The sequence below is a fragment of the Lutra lutra genome, chromosome 7, assembly GCF_902655055.1.
Source record: "Lutra lutra chromosome 7, mLutLut1.2, whole genome shotgun sequence".
Lineage (NCBI taxonomy): Eukaryota > Metazoa > Chordata > Mammalia > Carnivora > Mustelidae > Lutra > Lutra lutra.
Genome location: NC_062284.1, coordinates 118,269,080 through 118,282,326, shown reverse-complemented (window position 1 = coordinate 118,282,326; position 13,247 = coordinate 118,269,080). Strand labels below are relative to the sequence as shown.

The following is a 13,247-nucleotide window of genomic DNA, read 5'->3' as shown; positions in this document are numbered from 1 at the left end:
TACAAACAGCTTTGTCACTGATTACTGGCTAATGCTAGGGTTCTTAGAAGAAACAGAATGAGAATCCGAAAGACCAGTAGTGATAGCCAAGAATAGTAGCCAAGGACTGAGAGGAGAGAATTTTCCTACTTAAAATGTACCCACTGGTGCACAGATATCTACTGAGGTTACTAAAAGGAATGGAGTATCTCCATTAAATTGGCAAATGAGACTTGTTTGTCTGGCTCTCTTTAGGGGAAGAATCTGTCCCAAACTTTACTCATCCTTGAGTTTTCCTCCAATCCCCTAACCTACGAATGAGGACATCAAGGGCCATACTTCTCTCCTGAGTAGACGCGGGCTTTCCGAGTGAGGGTGTAGGTTTTTGTGTTTGCTCCTTTCCGGAGAGGGTCGTCCAGAGGTGACTGGCAGGGCGGATCCTCCAGAGGGTTCCAGTAGCTCTGTTCACACATACCCCGCAACAAGATCTCCGCCAACTGCCTGGCTATTGTCTGGGAACACAAAGGAGCAAAGGCATAGCCGTGAGTCCATTCTGTATCATTCCTTCACTCGTTCGCTCATTTGGTCAATATTTTCCAGTCATCACTTTGTGCTAGGCACTATTCCAAGACTCATGACTGAAGATTTTTACTTCTCCGATGAACATTTTACTACAAAAAAGGAGAGAAAATACACTAAGGTATTTGAACCATTAAAAAAAAAAAAAAAGTCTATGCCCTTCGAGCCATCCTGTCTCTGTGAAATTCTGAAACAACCGAAATTTTTAGTTTAGCTCTTTTCCAAAAGCTCTTATCATAGGTTAATTGTAAAATGTCTCATCACCTCCCAACAGATCCCTGCTACAACCCAAACTTGGCACAAAGCCAGTGCTCAACCTAGATGACGTTACTCCTGAAGGGGGGGGGGAAGCTCTTCATTGCTGATAAGATGGTATCCAGTGTAGATTTCGGAAAGGCCTTCCCTCTTTGAAGTGCCAAGGGCCAGTCCCATGGTGGCCCCGTCCTGGGACTCAGCGCCCTGTTCTCAGTGACCCTGGGCCTTCCAGCCCAAAGGCTACTGCTGGCCTGTGCAAAAGAGAAAGCAAAGTGGCAAGTATGGCTACTGATCAAGAAAGACCTCTTTGCAATGCTGCACAGGTATCTCTTTCCTCCCTGAGAAAACCCAGACATATCTGGATCTTGTCATCCTAAGTTAGACAAGGACTACTATGCTTTTTGAGCTCTCTGAAGTAGAATAGTGCCCCGTCTGATGAATGGGAGGAGCGGGTATGTGACATCTACTAAGAAATATTTTGTTAGCTAATGCGTATCAATTCACTTACCTCATAATCTTCCAGTGATAAAGAAGAGAAATAAAAACAAACAGATAAACAAAACCCCCACAAAATCTCCCTCAGAACAGAAGCAGGTGCACCTCAACGTGGCCCATGCTACCCCACGATCAGCCAAAGGTGGCAAAATAAAACTTCAACTATCAGGTTTTTCTACAAGGTTTTCATGTTCTTTGGAAACACGCAGGCAAAGAATGCTGATCTTTCCTGAGAGTGAGACTTTTTAAATAAATATGTTCCAGAAGAGAACTTTGCTAGGTTTTCATCCACGTGAATCGCCTAAAACACCACCAGGAAACTTAAATGCAACCAAATCACTAGCTTAATGGCTTCTGATAACCACTGGGTAAAGGCAAATTTTCCTGATTATTCCCAAGTAAGACCCACTGGCTTTAGTGTCTATAAAAATGTGAAATTAAGTGCACTCCTATCATCCCCAACTGAGCCATCTGTAAAGATCTCAAAAGAATACAATTTTCAGAACCTAAACAGTTCATGCACTGTTTTCTTAAACCTTCCATTATAGTTTCATTTCGATCTCCCTGCAGTCACATAAGCTAATGACTTCTGCTGGAAGCATCAATGGGCAAAAATAACCTCGACTCACTATAGCCGAGAAAAAAAAAATGTCAAAGGGAAAAAAATGAACAAGGAGCTTCATTTTCTGAATATACCTGCCATGGAGGGATTCTAAAGTTACAAAAATCTCTGCCCTCCACAGTCTGCTTGTCCACTATGCAACAGCTCGTGCTAGATCTCACTTTACTTCCAGGTATTAACCTTCCAGAGAGACTTTTAAAATGAGGTTTTGATGTGACTGCATATTTTAAATGTGTCACTCTACCACTGCACTAACCGACTAGCAAGGCTGTCTGGTTGTGTGCACGGACAGCTCACATGAAGTTCAGAACAGGAGATAAATATGAGAAATGACCAGCACGATCACCAATAGTGATCAGACCTTTTACTTCTTATACTCGGGTTTTATATGCTTGCCATTGAAATGCTTACAAATTGTTGGCAACAGATAAAATCAGAAGGAAAGGAAGGGAAGGAAGGGAGCCAGAAAGAAGTCAAACTTTAATGTATAAACTTGGTCATTAAATCCGTTTTGTATGTATTTTCTTAATTGTGGTAAAATTCACCTAAACTAAAATTCACCATTTTAACCATCTTAATGTATAACCCAATGGCACTTAGTACATTCACAGTACTAGGCAACCATCACCTCTCCCTGGTTCCAGAACATCACCCCAAGAGGAAGCCCTGTACTCTTCAGTGGTCATTTTCCACTCCCTCCTTCCAGACCCCGGGAACAACTAACCTGCTTTCTATCTCTGCAGATTTGCCCATTGGGGACATTTCCTATCAACGGAATCCTATAATACGGGGCCTTTTTGTGACTGGCTTTTTCACTTAGCATCACGAGGTCAAGGTTGACCCATGTAGTAGCCTGGGTCAGTGCGTCATTCCTTTTTGTGGCTGAATAATACTCTATTGTGTGGACATACCACATTTTATTTCGTCATCAACTGATAGAAATTCGGAATGTTTCCATCTTCTGGCTAGCATAAACAGTGCCGCTACAGACATTCATGTACAATGTTTGTTTCTAACATTTCAGTTCGTTGAAGTATTTGTCTAAGAGTGGGGTTGCTATAAATGGACTTGTAAATAAATCCTTCTCAGCTATGGTCTCACCCCCTGACAGAGTTTACAAGGTAAATTTTTCACTTCATAAGAGCATCATAAATTTGCAAAGATCAACTAATCTCGAAGGAATCATAGAGTTGTGAGCAGCATTAACTTGACAAGCTTTCTGATGGCTACTGTAGACCAAGATACCAGTGAATAAGGCCCATGAAGTACTTCCCAGCTAGGGAAGGCAAACAATTCCCCATGGAAACGAGAAGAGAAGATTCTTGGGTTCTGCCCCAAACCTACTCAGCTGGCATTTCTGAGGTCAGGAAAAGGGATGTGCATTTGTTCAAAGTTCCTCAGATAATTCTGATGCACACCTTTTGCTGAGCACACAAGGAATTGTAAGCAGTTCAACCTAGGTCACCTGAGACTCATCAACCAAGACCAAAGGCCTACTTACTTGCACCGCAAGTCCAACAGAGAGAGGAAGTGACTCCCCTCAAGTCAACACCAACCAGTTAACAGCTGAAAATGTGCAGGGGGAACTCCAGTCTACCCAGCCTTCTTCAGAAGCCTCCTCACAGCATGTCTCAGAAAAAAGAAAATAATAATTGAAGAAACTTATCTCACTTCCTGACATGTCTTTATTCAGAATCTCCCCTCACAGGATTTTTAGAAATTAACGTACAGTGATCCAAATAACAGAAACCTTAGGCAATAATGGAAGATATTCTCTAATTCTGTGAAGAGTAGTGTTGACGTAAGCAGCAGGCAGATGGCCCACAGAGTAGTCAATGCACTCACACTTTCTAACAGGGCAAAAACCATTAATCACTTTAATAAAATATATATGCTTTTGAATCAACAATATGGACAAATGCTCCACATTTAAGCAATTTTGAAAGACTGGCTTTTTAATTAGCTTTTAAAACAATGATAAGAACACTAGCTAATATCATCGATTACTTTAATTGTGCTTCAAAGTCTTAAAAGGAGCTGTTCATGCTGACCAGACAAGAAGTATCATGAAATGTTGGGGAGTAGGTCAATTTGAGAGAAAAGACACTTGGCAACAATTTTTACCCATATTTTTTCAGAGGTTTTTTGCCTTAAAGAACTCCACAAATCAAAATGTCTGGTTTGAATTTCTTAGGGCACACCCAATCATATCAGTATATAAATAAATACCGAAGACCAAGTGAGGTCTTGGGGGAAGGGTGGGGGAATGTAAAGTTGCTCCTTTGTCTCGCCCCCATGAGTTCCAGGAAAGCCTATTGATTCATCATCTGGCCCCATGAGTCGGATATCTGCATCCCCAAACCCTGAAGACACCAAAATGAAGATACAGCCTCACTTCCCACAATAGGAGTCACTGAGCCTGGCCCAGCTTTAAATTCTCTGGCAACATTGAAAGGGGTCATGACAATGGGAGGACGATGGTGCTTGGGGACAAGACCCAAGAAGGTGGACTCTTCCGTGGGGCTGTTGTGTCAGTTGTGACACGTGGTATTTGCTTCATCTCTGGTGAGCACCAGGCCTTCACCCAGACAGCCCTTGGCAGAACAGCCATAGAGGGATCAGCAATCACCTCTCCAGCCAGGCAAGTTCAAGGGTTTCAAAAGGCAAGAGAGAACTTATGCCAACAACACAGCCAAACTGCTGATGAGCCACGTTCTCTAGCTAGCTTTTGTTTCTCCTCTAAGTTTTAGCATCACTATACTTAGTCAAACAACTAGGTACTCTTCAGGATCCAATCTGCTCTGCTCTGGCTGGGTTTTGGTGTGAAATCACTAGCGTACAGTCAACCCCTTCACCACCCTGGCAACTGGAAGGGCTTCTACTCTCCCTGCCATGCGGGATGCAGTTCTTTTGTTTCAAGAGGTAGTACGACCAATCAGTACATAAAAAGATGTTCAATGTCAGTAGTCATTAGGGAAATCTAATTAAAACCACAATGAGATAGCACTTCATATATACTAGGAGGGCAAGACCGAAAAGACAGACAATAACAAGTGTCGTCAAGAATACGGAGAAATTAGGAGCGCCTGGGTGGCTCAGTGGGTTAAAGCGTCTGCCTTCAGCTCAGCTCATGGTCCCAGGATCCTGGGATCGAGCCCCACATCGAGATCTCTGCTCAGCAGGGAGCCTGCTTCCCTCTCTCTCTCTGCCTGCCTCTCTGCCTACTTGTGATCTCTGTCAAATAAATAAATAAATAATCTTAAAAAAAAAAAAAAAAAAGAATATGGAGAAACCGGAGCCCTCCTAACTGCTGGTGGGGATACACACTGGTACAGCTGCTTTGGAGAATCGTCTGGCGCTTCCTCCAAATGTTGAACGTACAGCCTGTCCACCTAAAACTTGTCCATGTGTCCACTTAAAAACTTACGTAAGAATAGTCCATAGCAGCATTATTTACAATAGCCAACAAGTGGGAACAATCCACGTGTCCATCAACTGAGGAACAAATGCAAAAAATGTGTCCTGTCCCTGCAGTGGGATAGTATCTGGTCACAAAAAAGGAGTGACATGCCGATCCATGCTCCAACGCGGGTGAACCTTGAAAATACCACGCTAGGTAAAGCAGGTCGGTCACAACAAGACCACCTAGTATATAATTCCATGTATATGAAATGTCCAAAATAGGCAAATCCATAAAAGCAAAACATAGATGAGCAGTTGCCAGAGGCTGAGGGTAAAGGGGAGAATGGGGAGTGACTACTAAGAGGTATGGGGTTTCTTTTTGGGGATGAGAATGTTCTGAAATTAAATATTAGTGATGACTGAACAATGTGGTTAGTACACTAAAAACCACAGACTTTAAAAGGGTGAACTGTGTGGTATGGAAATTGTATCTCAACAAAGTATATATATACACACACACACATATATGTATATACACACACACACACACACATACATACACGTATGTGAAGGGGGAGAGGAAGGAGGGAGGGAGAGGGAGGGGAGGAGAGAGGATGCCTAAAGTGCCCTTCCGGCCTCAGTCAAATTACCCATCACACTCACCATTCGCAGGTTTTGTGTTGTTCTTGTTTCTACTGCTCTGAGGATCTCTCTGAATCTCCCCACTCCTCTCGTCAAGTTCCTGTGTGCACACAGAGTTTGACAGGGTTTCCATCTGGCATGCATTAATATTAAATATTTTATACACATATTTCAGTGCATTTTGTCTACATAAAAGCTGTTGGCTAGATTTTAAGCAAACAATTATTCTGCACATGTCTGTCCATCTTTGCTTGACTCTGAAAAATTTGGCCTGGGATTGCTGGTCTTTTGTGCTCCCACAATCAAATTTTCTCAAGGAAAAAAAAAATCTGAACATCAATTCTGAAGCCAAGGAAGGAAGGAAGAAAGGAGAGAAAGAGAAAGAAAGAAAAAGAAAGAAGGGAGGAAAAAGGAAAAAAGGAAGGGAGGAAGGAAGGAAGGAAGGGAAAAGGGAAGGGGGAAGGGAAAGGGGAAGGGGAGAGGAGGGAAGGGAAGGAAAGAGAAGGTAAAGGAAGAGAAGGAAAGGGGAAAGAGAAGGGAAGGGGAGAGGGGAAGGCAAGGAAGGGGAAGGCAAGGGAGGGGAAGGCAAGGGAGGGGGAAAGGAAGAGAGATAGATAGATGTAAGGCATCTAGCAGAGTCTACCCTCAACCTCCCAATGGCTCCATAGTTTTCCTGCTCTACTGAGAGGGGCTGAAATCTGTTTTCACTTAAAAGGTGGACGGCGAGAGAGTGCGGGAATATCCACAAGGCACAGAATGCGGTGTGCTAAAGCCTTCCTGTAACTTGCCATTTTTATGGTCAGGACAAAGATAACAGGCATGAAAACTGAGGGGCTCCACCATGCAATCACTCTGCATCTCTGAAAACCTAAATTACTGCCCCAAAAAAGCCACCAAGCCAACGCTGCCCCTCCCCACTCTGTGGGGACAAGAAGCAGCAATGGTCAAGGCCCCTTCTGCGAGCAAACGCATGAGGACCGGAGCCCTGAGCGGCCCGACTCCAATGGGAACACGTCTCCTCTCACTGCCCCACACTTCACCGAGACACGTTTGGTGACACGTTTCCATCAAGGGCAGGTAATTATTTAGTGACACCCTGGTCACTGTATCCAGCCCCACTTGCAGTCCTCCCTGCAAAGCTGTGCCCGGCCCATTCGGCTGGGAACACTTCCCAGCCAGTCCCTTTACATTGAGCGCTGCCACTACCTATGACATAACTCGGTGATATTTATAACTTGCTCATTAGAACACATCTCATCTTTCCAAAAAGCCGCAGAGCGGGTCAGCCGGTGCGGACCTGTCAGCCAGCCTCTGTGGGCTGTGGCAGGCGCTCTAGGCATTTGGCTCTCTTCTTGGATCCACATTTTCAATCGCACAAAGGTATTTAATCAAACTGAACGTGGGTTCTGTATGCTACAAGCACCCACAAGGGCTATTAATTTGTATCTTCTCCCTACACGGCATCCCAGGACTCTCGTTCACAAGAACAGCCCCGGAACTTTAAGATAACAGTTTACTGGCGAGAGCCCATCAGTTCTCCTGTGTTCCTCTCACCCACACATTTCAGATGGTATCAGATCAGAAGCTTCACAGTGGCATAAAAAGACGCTGGTGCTCGGGACTCCAAGCGGTGCTACAGGGACTCTAACAGAGCCGTGAATGCAAATTAGGTCATGGGCCCCAGGACACGCGAGCACTCCGTTTTCCCTTTCGTTTGTTTTTAATGGGATATCCATGCTCATGGGCAACAAAGTACGTTTGCTCTGGATGGAAGCTCAGCTCTCCTAAGTGATGGGGGTAAGGAAACAGCTCTAACTCATCCGGGGGGTGGGGGGGGCGTGGACACAGTGGTCTAATTTCGTTCCAGAACCGCGGACTAAGCTCCTACCCTGTGACACGGAACAGCAGTCTTGACTGTATGACACCGGGGTGGGAGGGACTGAGGGAATGTAACTGGAGACCCGGGTTCATGGGACTGATTCACCAGGTGGCGATCAGCTCTGAAAAGGCAGCATGGAATCTAAATAGGATAAGCCGGGGTCGGCTACAAGATAGGAGCTGGTCATTCGCACTGTCTCTCGCGCCCTTCTGGCAGAATGAGATACTGATCCAGTTACGAAAGCCCAGAATTTTCTAGCTATCCACAAGAGCCAATGCAAGCTAGCTTCTTATGACACAAGTGGAATGCCTTGCTCAGTTCACCAACCCAGTTAGAGAGTGAGCTGGAAGCTTTCTACTAGATTCTGTCGCCTTCCTGGGCAAGAGAAACTGGCTCTAAAACTGAAGTGCCAGCTCTAGAAGAAGGAACAAAATTCGATTACAAGAGCTCAGGTCTCTGACTTAATCATTTATATGCAAATTACCTCATATATACCTAAAACACATTTTATGCGTTCTAGTGATCACAGCTAATGAGATGCTCCCAGGAAGTGGCTCAAAATTGGAAAGAAAACCCATTGGTCCAGGTGAAGCAGTCCGGTGTCGAGGGTCCTGCCTCAGCTGCCTTAGAAGAGAAAGGATGGCTGGAGAAATCAACTCCCCTCTGAGGGCCGGGTGGCTCTCCCGCGCGGGACCGAGGCCCCCTGCTGGACGACTGGAGGAAGTGCCCGGACTCACGGGGGCGCCGCGAGGGAGGAGGTGGTCAGCCACTGGGGGCTTATTCCCAAGGACGGGCAGTGGCCTTGAAGCAAATATTGTTTTTCGCAACTGTTTCCAGATTATTCTGTAGAGAGCCTAGGATTCAGAATCAAATTCTTCCTCAAGCTCTGGGAGGTCCTGCTTGTAAACAGTAACCCCCAGGGGCTGACACCTTGCCAAGCAAACAACAGGGAGCCTTCAGGAACCACCACAGATCAGTCTGACAGCAGCAAAAAGCTGCTGGAGGGGGAAGATTTTAAATATTAGAAAGAAAAGGAAGGAAGTTTCCCAAATGCAAAAACATCTCATTTTCAGCAACTCCTATACCATTCATACATTTTTTTAATCACCTAATTTTATTCAGTCAATCATTTCTACTATTGCCATGAGAACAGAAAAAAAAAAATTTAAAGCTGGACAGATAGGGATGCCTGGGTGGCTCAGTTCGTTAAGCAGCTGCCTTCAGCTCAGGTCGTGATCCCAGGGTCCTGGGATCGAGTCCCACATCCGGCTCCCGGCTCAGCAGAGAGCCTGCTTCTCCCTCCCACTCTTGCCTGCTGCTTTCTCTGCTTGTACTCTCCCTCTCTGTTAAATGAATAAATCAAACCTTAAAAAAAAAAAAAAGCTGGACAGATAATCATGATAGAAAGTAACAAAATCGGGAAATTAACGTATAAGAATTATATTCTAAGTGCTATGGAAGACTCCAATTTGAGGGAAATAAAAGCCACATGATTGCTTTCATGTCTCTAAACTATTAGTTCATTCCTAAAACGTTGAGGTCGTTAAATATCCAAATGAACTGTCGCTTAAAATCTCCACTTCAAAATGAAGACAAGGGAGCCAGGGACTCTCCTCGGTTTTGAGGGTTTCCACAAACCCTTCACATTAGGTCATTTATTCCATTTCAACATTCCTGACTGAGAGAGCGCAATGATGTCAGAATTCATTATGGCAAACTATTCTCAAAAACGAATGTTCCTGCCAGCCTATGAACAGCGGGCACTTTGGCAGGCTGTCAGAACATGGGGCTCACCTCCCGCATCTTGCTTGGGTAAGATTCCCGAGCCGGGTGCGTGTCCTTCCGTGTGGAATGGTTCCCAACGGCTCAGCTATTACCAGGGAGAAAGGAAGGGCCCTTGAGCACCAGCTGCCTGTCCAGTCTGATGAGCAGGCACAGCCCTGTTTTCCTTTGCCAGCACCCCTTTCTGTCCCCTACCCTGCAGCGGGAGCTCAGGCCAATCCCACCGCTTTGCTCGTGTTCCAACTCAGGCCATCTACTGCTCTGTCTTAACAGGAAAGCCCACCCACTTTTCACAGGGACACATTTGACTCCTGGTGACCTATCTGCACTTTTTCTTCTTCCCTCCTCCTTTTTCATCAGGTTTCATCATCTTCCTTCCTCCTTCCAGGTCTCATCTGCTGGCCCTTAGGTCAGGGCAAAAGCATGACTTCCTGAGGACACAGAGGGAGGCCGACTTGGTAGCACTTGGCCTCCCTCCTGACGGGGAGGCCCTGTAAGCAGGATTTCTGAAGGCCGGTCGAGTCCAGGGTGGGGCCTGTTCTGTGACTCTGAACCACATTCAGAGCTCTTTAACACTGTCACCTGTGACTCTGTACCACCAAACCAATGGGAAGCTGTATCAGGAGGGAGGCCAGAGCTCCAAAACAGAATCAAAATGGAAAACTGGGACTGGGAGAAACTCGGAGACTTAGAGAACCATTTCGCCTCGTGATGGGTGGCTACTCGGCTCAATCCACTTTTTTGGTTGTCATTTCTCCTTTCATTTCCTGGGACTAGGCTGGGAAGAGATAACTCTTCTCCTTAACTTGTCCTCCCAGATTATTTTCTGACCTCGGAGTGTGGCCTAGGCCACCAACGCACTTAAATTCAATATCAACCATCACTGCCATGCTAACTCGAATGTCAGAGGTGAATAAAATGTTTGTCAAACTCTGGATAGCGAGGACAAGGCATTTTTTTCTCCTTCCCAGTGGTTTAGAAATTATACTTAGAAAAGATCAGTTACAGAGCAGAAGGTCAAGATGGCGGAGAAGTAGCAGGCTGAGACTACTTCGGGTAGCGGGAGATCAGCTAAATAGCTTATCTAAAGATTGCAAACACCTACAAATCCAACGGGAGATTGAAGAGAAGAAGAACAGCAATTCCAGAAACAGAAAATCAACCACTTTCTGCAAGGTTTGCTACCAGAACACAGGAGTCACAAAAACCACTACTAAACCTAAGCCATAATGGGAAAGGAAAAGATTTAGCACATCATCATTGGACCTGCAGATATGGGCAAGTTTACCACTACTACTGGCCATCTGATCTATAAATGTGATGTGACTGACAGAAGAACCACCAAAAGATTTTTAAAGGACACTGCTGAGTTGGGAAAGGGCTTCGTCAAGTAGGTCTAAGTCTTGGATAAATTGAAAGGTGACTATATGTAAGGTATCAGCCTTGATATCTTCATGTGGAACTTTGAGAACAGTATTATGTTTTCAACACTGATGCCTCAGGACACAGGGACTTAATAAAAAACATTATTATTAAAAAAAAAAAAAAAAAGATCAGTTACAAAATGAGTCAACACCATAGATGTCTCAGAGCCTAGAAATTGTGTGGCATTTCCCAGGTCCCTTCGCGCCAACAAGCACTCTGAAGCTCTTAAGCATCAGGTCATTTCAACAGTTACTAAGGGCTATTGTACATCGGGTTCCAGGCTCATCCGCGAGGACATGCTGGTGAACAAAGGACACCATCCCACCTCAGGGAGCCCGGAGAGCTTCACACCCTTCACCCCCATAAAAACATAGGCACCATGTGGACCAAGATCTGTGTTTTGCTCATCAACATATCCCAAGCTCCTCCAACAGAGCCTGGCATACAGCAAGCGCTCAACATATACTCGTTGAATGGATTTCAGAATGACAGTGAGTGGAAATAACCAAGACCAACAAGGGGGCACATTTTCTACCTGTTCCTTGTCCTCGTTCTCACTGTACTGGATTGGGCAGCCTGGCAAAGCAGAACATGTCACGTGCCCTCAGGGGCACCGCAGCATGGGTCCTGTGGGGGCAGGGACCCACGTGCCTGACCAAGTGACACAGCTGGGCAGGCCCTGCCTGACAGCATGGAGAGGGCTGCAGGGATCATAAGGATTTTGAAGCCCTTTTTAAAAACCTTCCAGACATTTCAGGGTAGCTTTCCTGCCCGTCTGTCTTTTTACATGCTCCTTTCTGTCTGAGGTGGCCTGGGGGAAGGGGACTGTTAGTGACCCTTCCAGGCCCGGGTCAAAGGTCACCCTAGGGAATGGTTTCCCAGCTTCCCTAGGAAAACACAGGTACTGCTTCCTAGGTGCTCCCAACAAGCTTGCACGTATTTTGAGCAACACACTGATTTTCATTTGTTTTGATGTCTGTTAGCCCACCAAACGGTGATCACCTTGGGAGCAGTGGCCCTCTTTGTCCCAAGGGCTGCACAGAGCCAACCAGGCACCCAGTGATACCTAGGAAGCTGGTGCCCTCAAAGAGAGACGAGAGCGAGGGCCATCTTATATTCTGAAGTCTCCTTCCCCACCTCCTTGCTGAAGAGTTTTCTCAGTTACAAACGGGATGCCTAAAGCAGACACTTCTTACTTCATGAGACCCACCCCAGTGGAATGCTAGCCACTTCAGCACGACCCCAGAAAGCCAGAAATAAACCGTGCTGCTCCGGGTCACTTGCTCTGAGTTCTCAGGCTGGAAAACTGCTTCCCCTTCATTTACATAACCTCAGCGGCACCTATTTGGAAAAAGTCTGAAATCAAAACCAGAGATCCAGATCTGGAAAGTAGGAGAAGAAAAAGGCATCCTTCCCAGTCCAAAAGGGCGCTTCTGGCCAGCGCTCAGGGAGCTGTTTTTCCCAGAAGGGCCTCCAGCTTCTCCCTCTGTATGTGCTCTTCGCCTCGTATCCAATGACATGCATTTGTGGACACAAATGGCCTGCTGGAGTCAGAGGCCAGGGATCAAACCCACAACCTTGGCCTCAATAGCAAAGGACCCCATCTGGTCAACCGAGCAAGCCAGCTGCCGCCTAGATATGGTGACAGAGGGTGTGACAACTCTCCACACTGGGATGTGAACAAGCCGGCGAAGCTTCCGGAAGCCTCATTTCAAACCTAATGAGAGTTGTACTAGGCTTAACAACATTTTTTGTGACTACCTCAGCAACTGAGGATTCCCCGTGACAAAGGCAGAGCAGAGGAGACACTCTGGTCAGCTGGCCAGGCAGCCAGCAACACGCTGAGAGGACACCGTGTACCAGGCCATGTCCTGGGCAGCAGAGGTTCAAATCCAACAAGGCAGTCAGAGCTGTCTTGGTGTCAGGACAGGGACATGCAGACTGGTCGTTCCGACGGGGCATGCTAGAGGCCCAGATGCATGCCCAACTCCGAAAATGAACCACCCTGCCTCCCTCAACGACCTGGTCCCTGACACTCGTCCAGACCCCAGCTCCCTGAGGAAACAACAGAGTACAGGAAGCCTTGCCACCTCCCATGTCCCTCCTCTCCAACCTTTGGGAACGGGTCAAAGGATATCAATCCTCATTCCAGCAAACTATCTAAAGGGCCTACTGTGCACCAGGAAA

General features: G+C 46.1%; 1 protein-coding gene across 8 annotated transcripts in view; it reads right to left on the bottom strand.

Moving 5' to 3' along the window:
• Positions 1-13,247, bottom strand: part of TTC7B (tetratricopeptide repeat domain 7B) — a 247,823-nt gene that overhangs the window by 133,532 nt on the left and 101,044 nt on the right. For 6 of the 8 annotated variants that reach the window (XM_047739337.1, XM_047739338.1, XM_047739339.1 and 3 more), the window contains 2 exons: positions 5,996-6,074; positions 319-491 (listed from right to left, as the gene is read on the bottom strand). In XM_047739337.1, the coding sequence (XP_047595293.1) occupies positions 319-491; positions 5,996-6,074 (252 nt within the window). Of the gene's footprint in view, positions 1-318; positions 492-875; positions 996-3,431; positions 3,542-5,995; positions 6,075-13,247 lie in introns of those variants that run through there. The other 2 variants (XM_047739342.1, XM_047739343.1) reach the window with 2 other exon arrangements.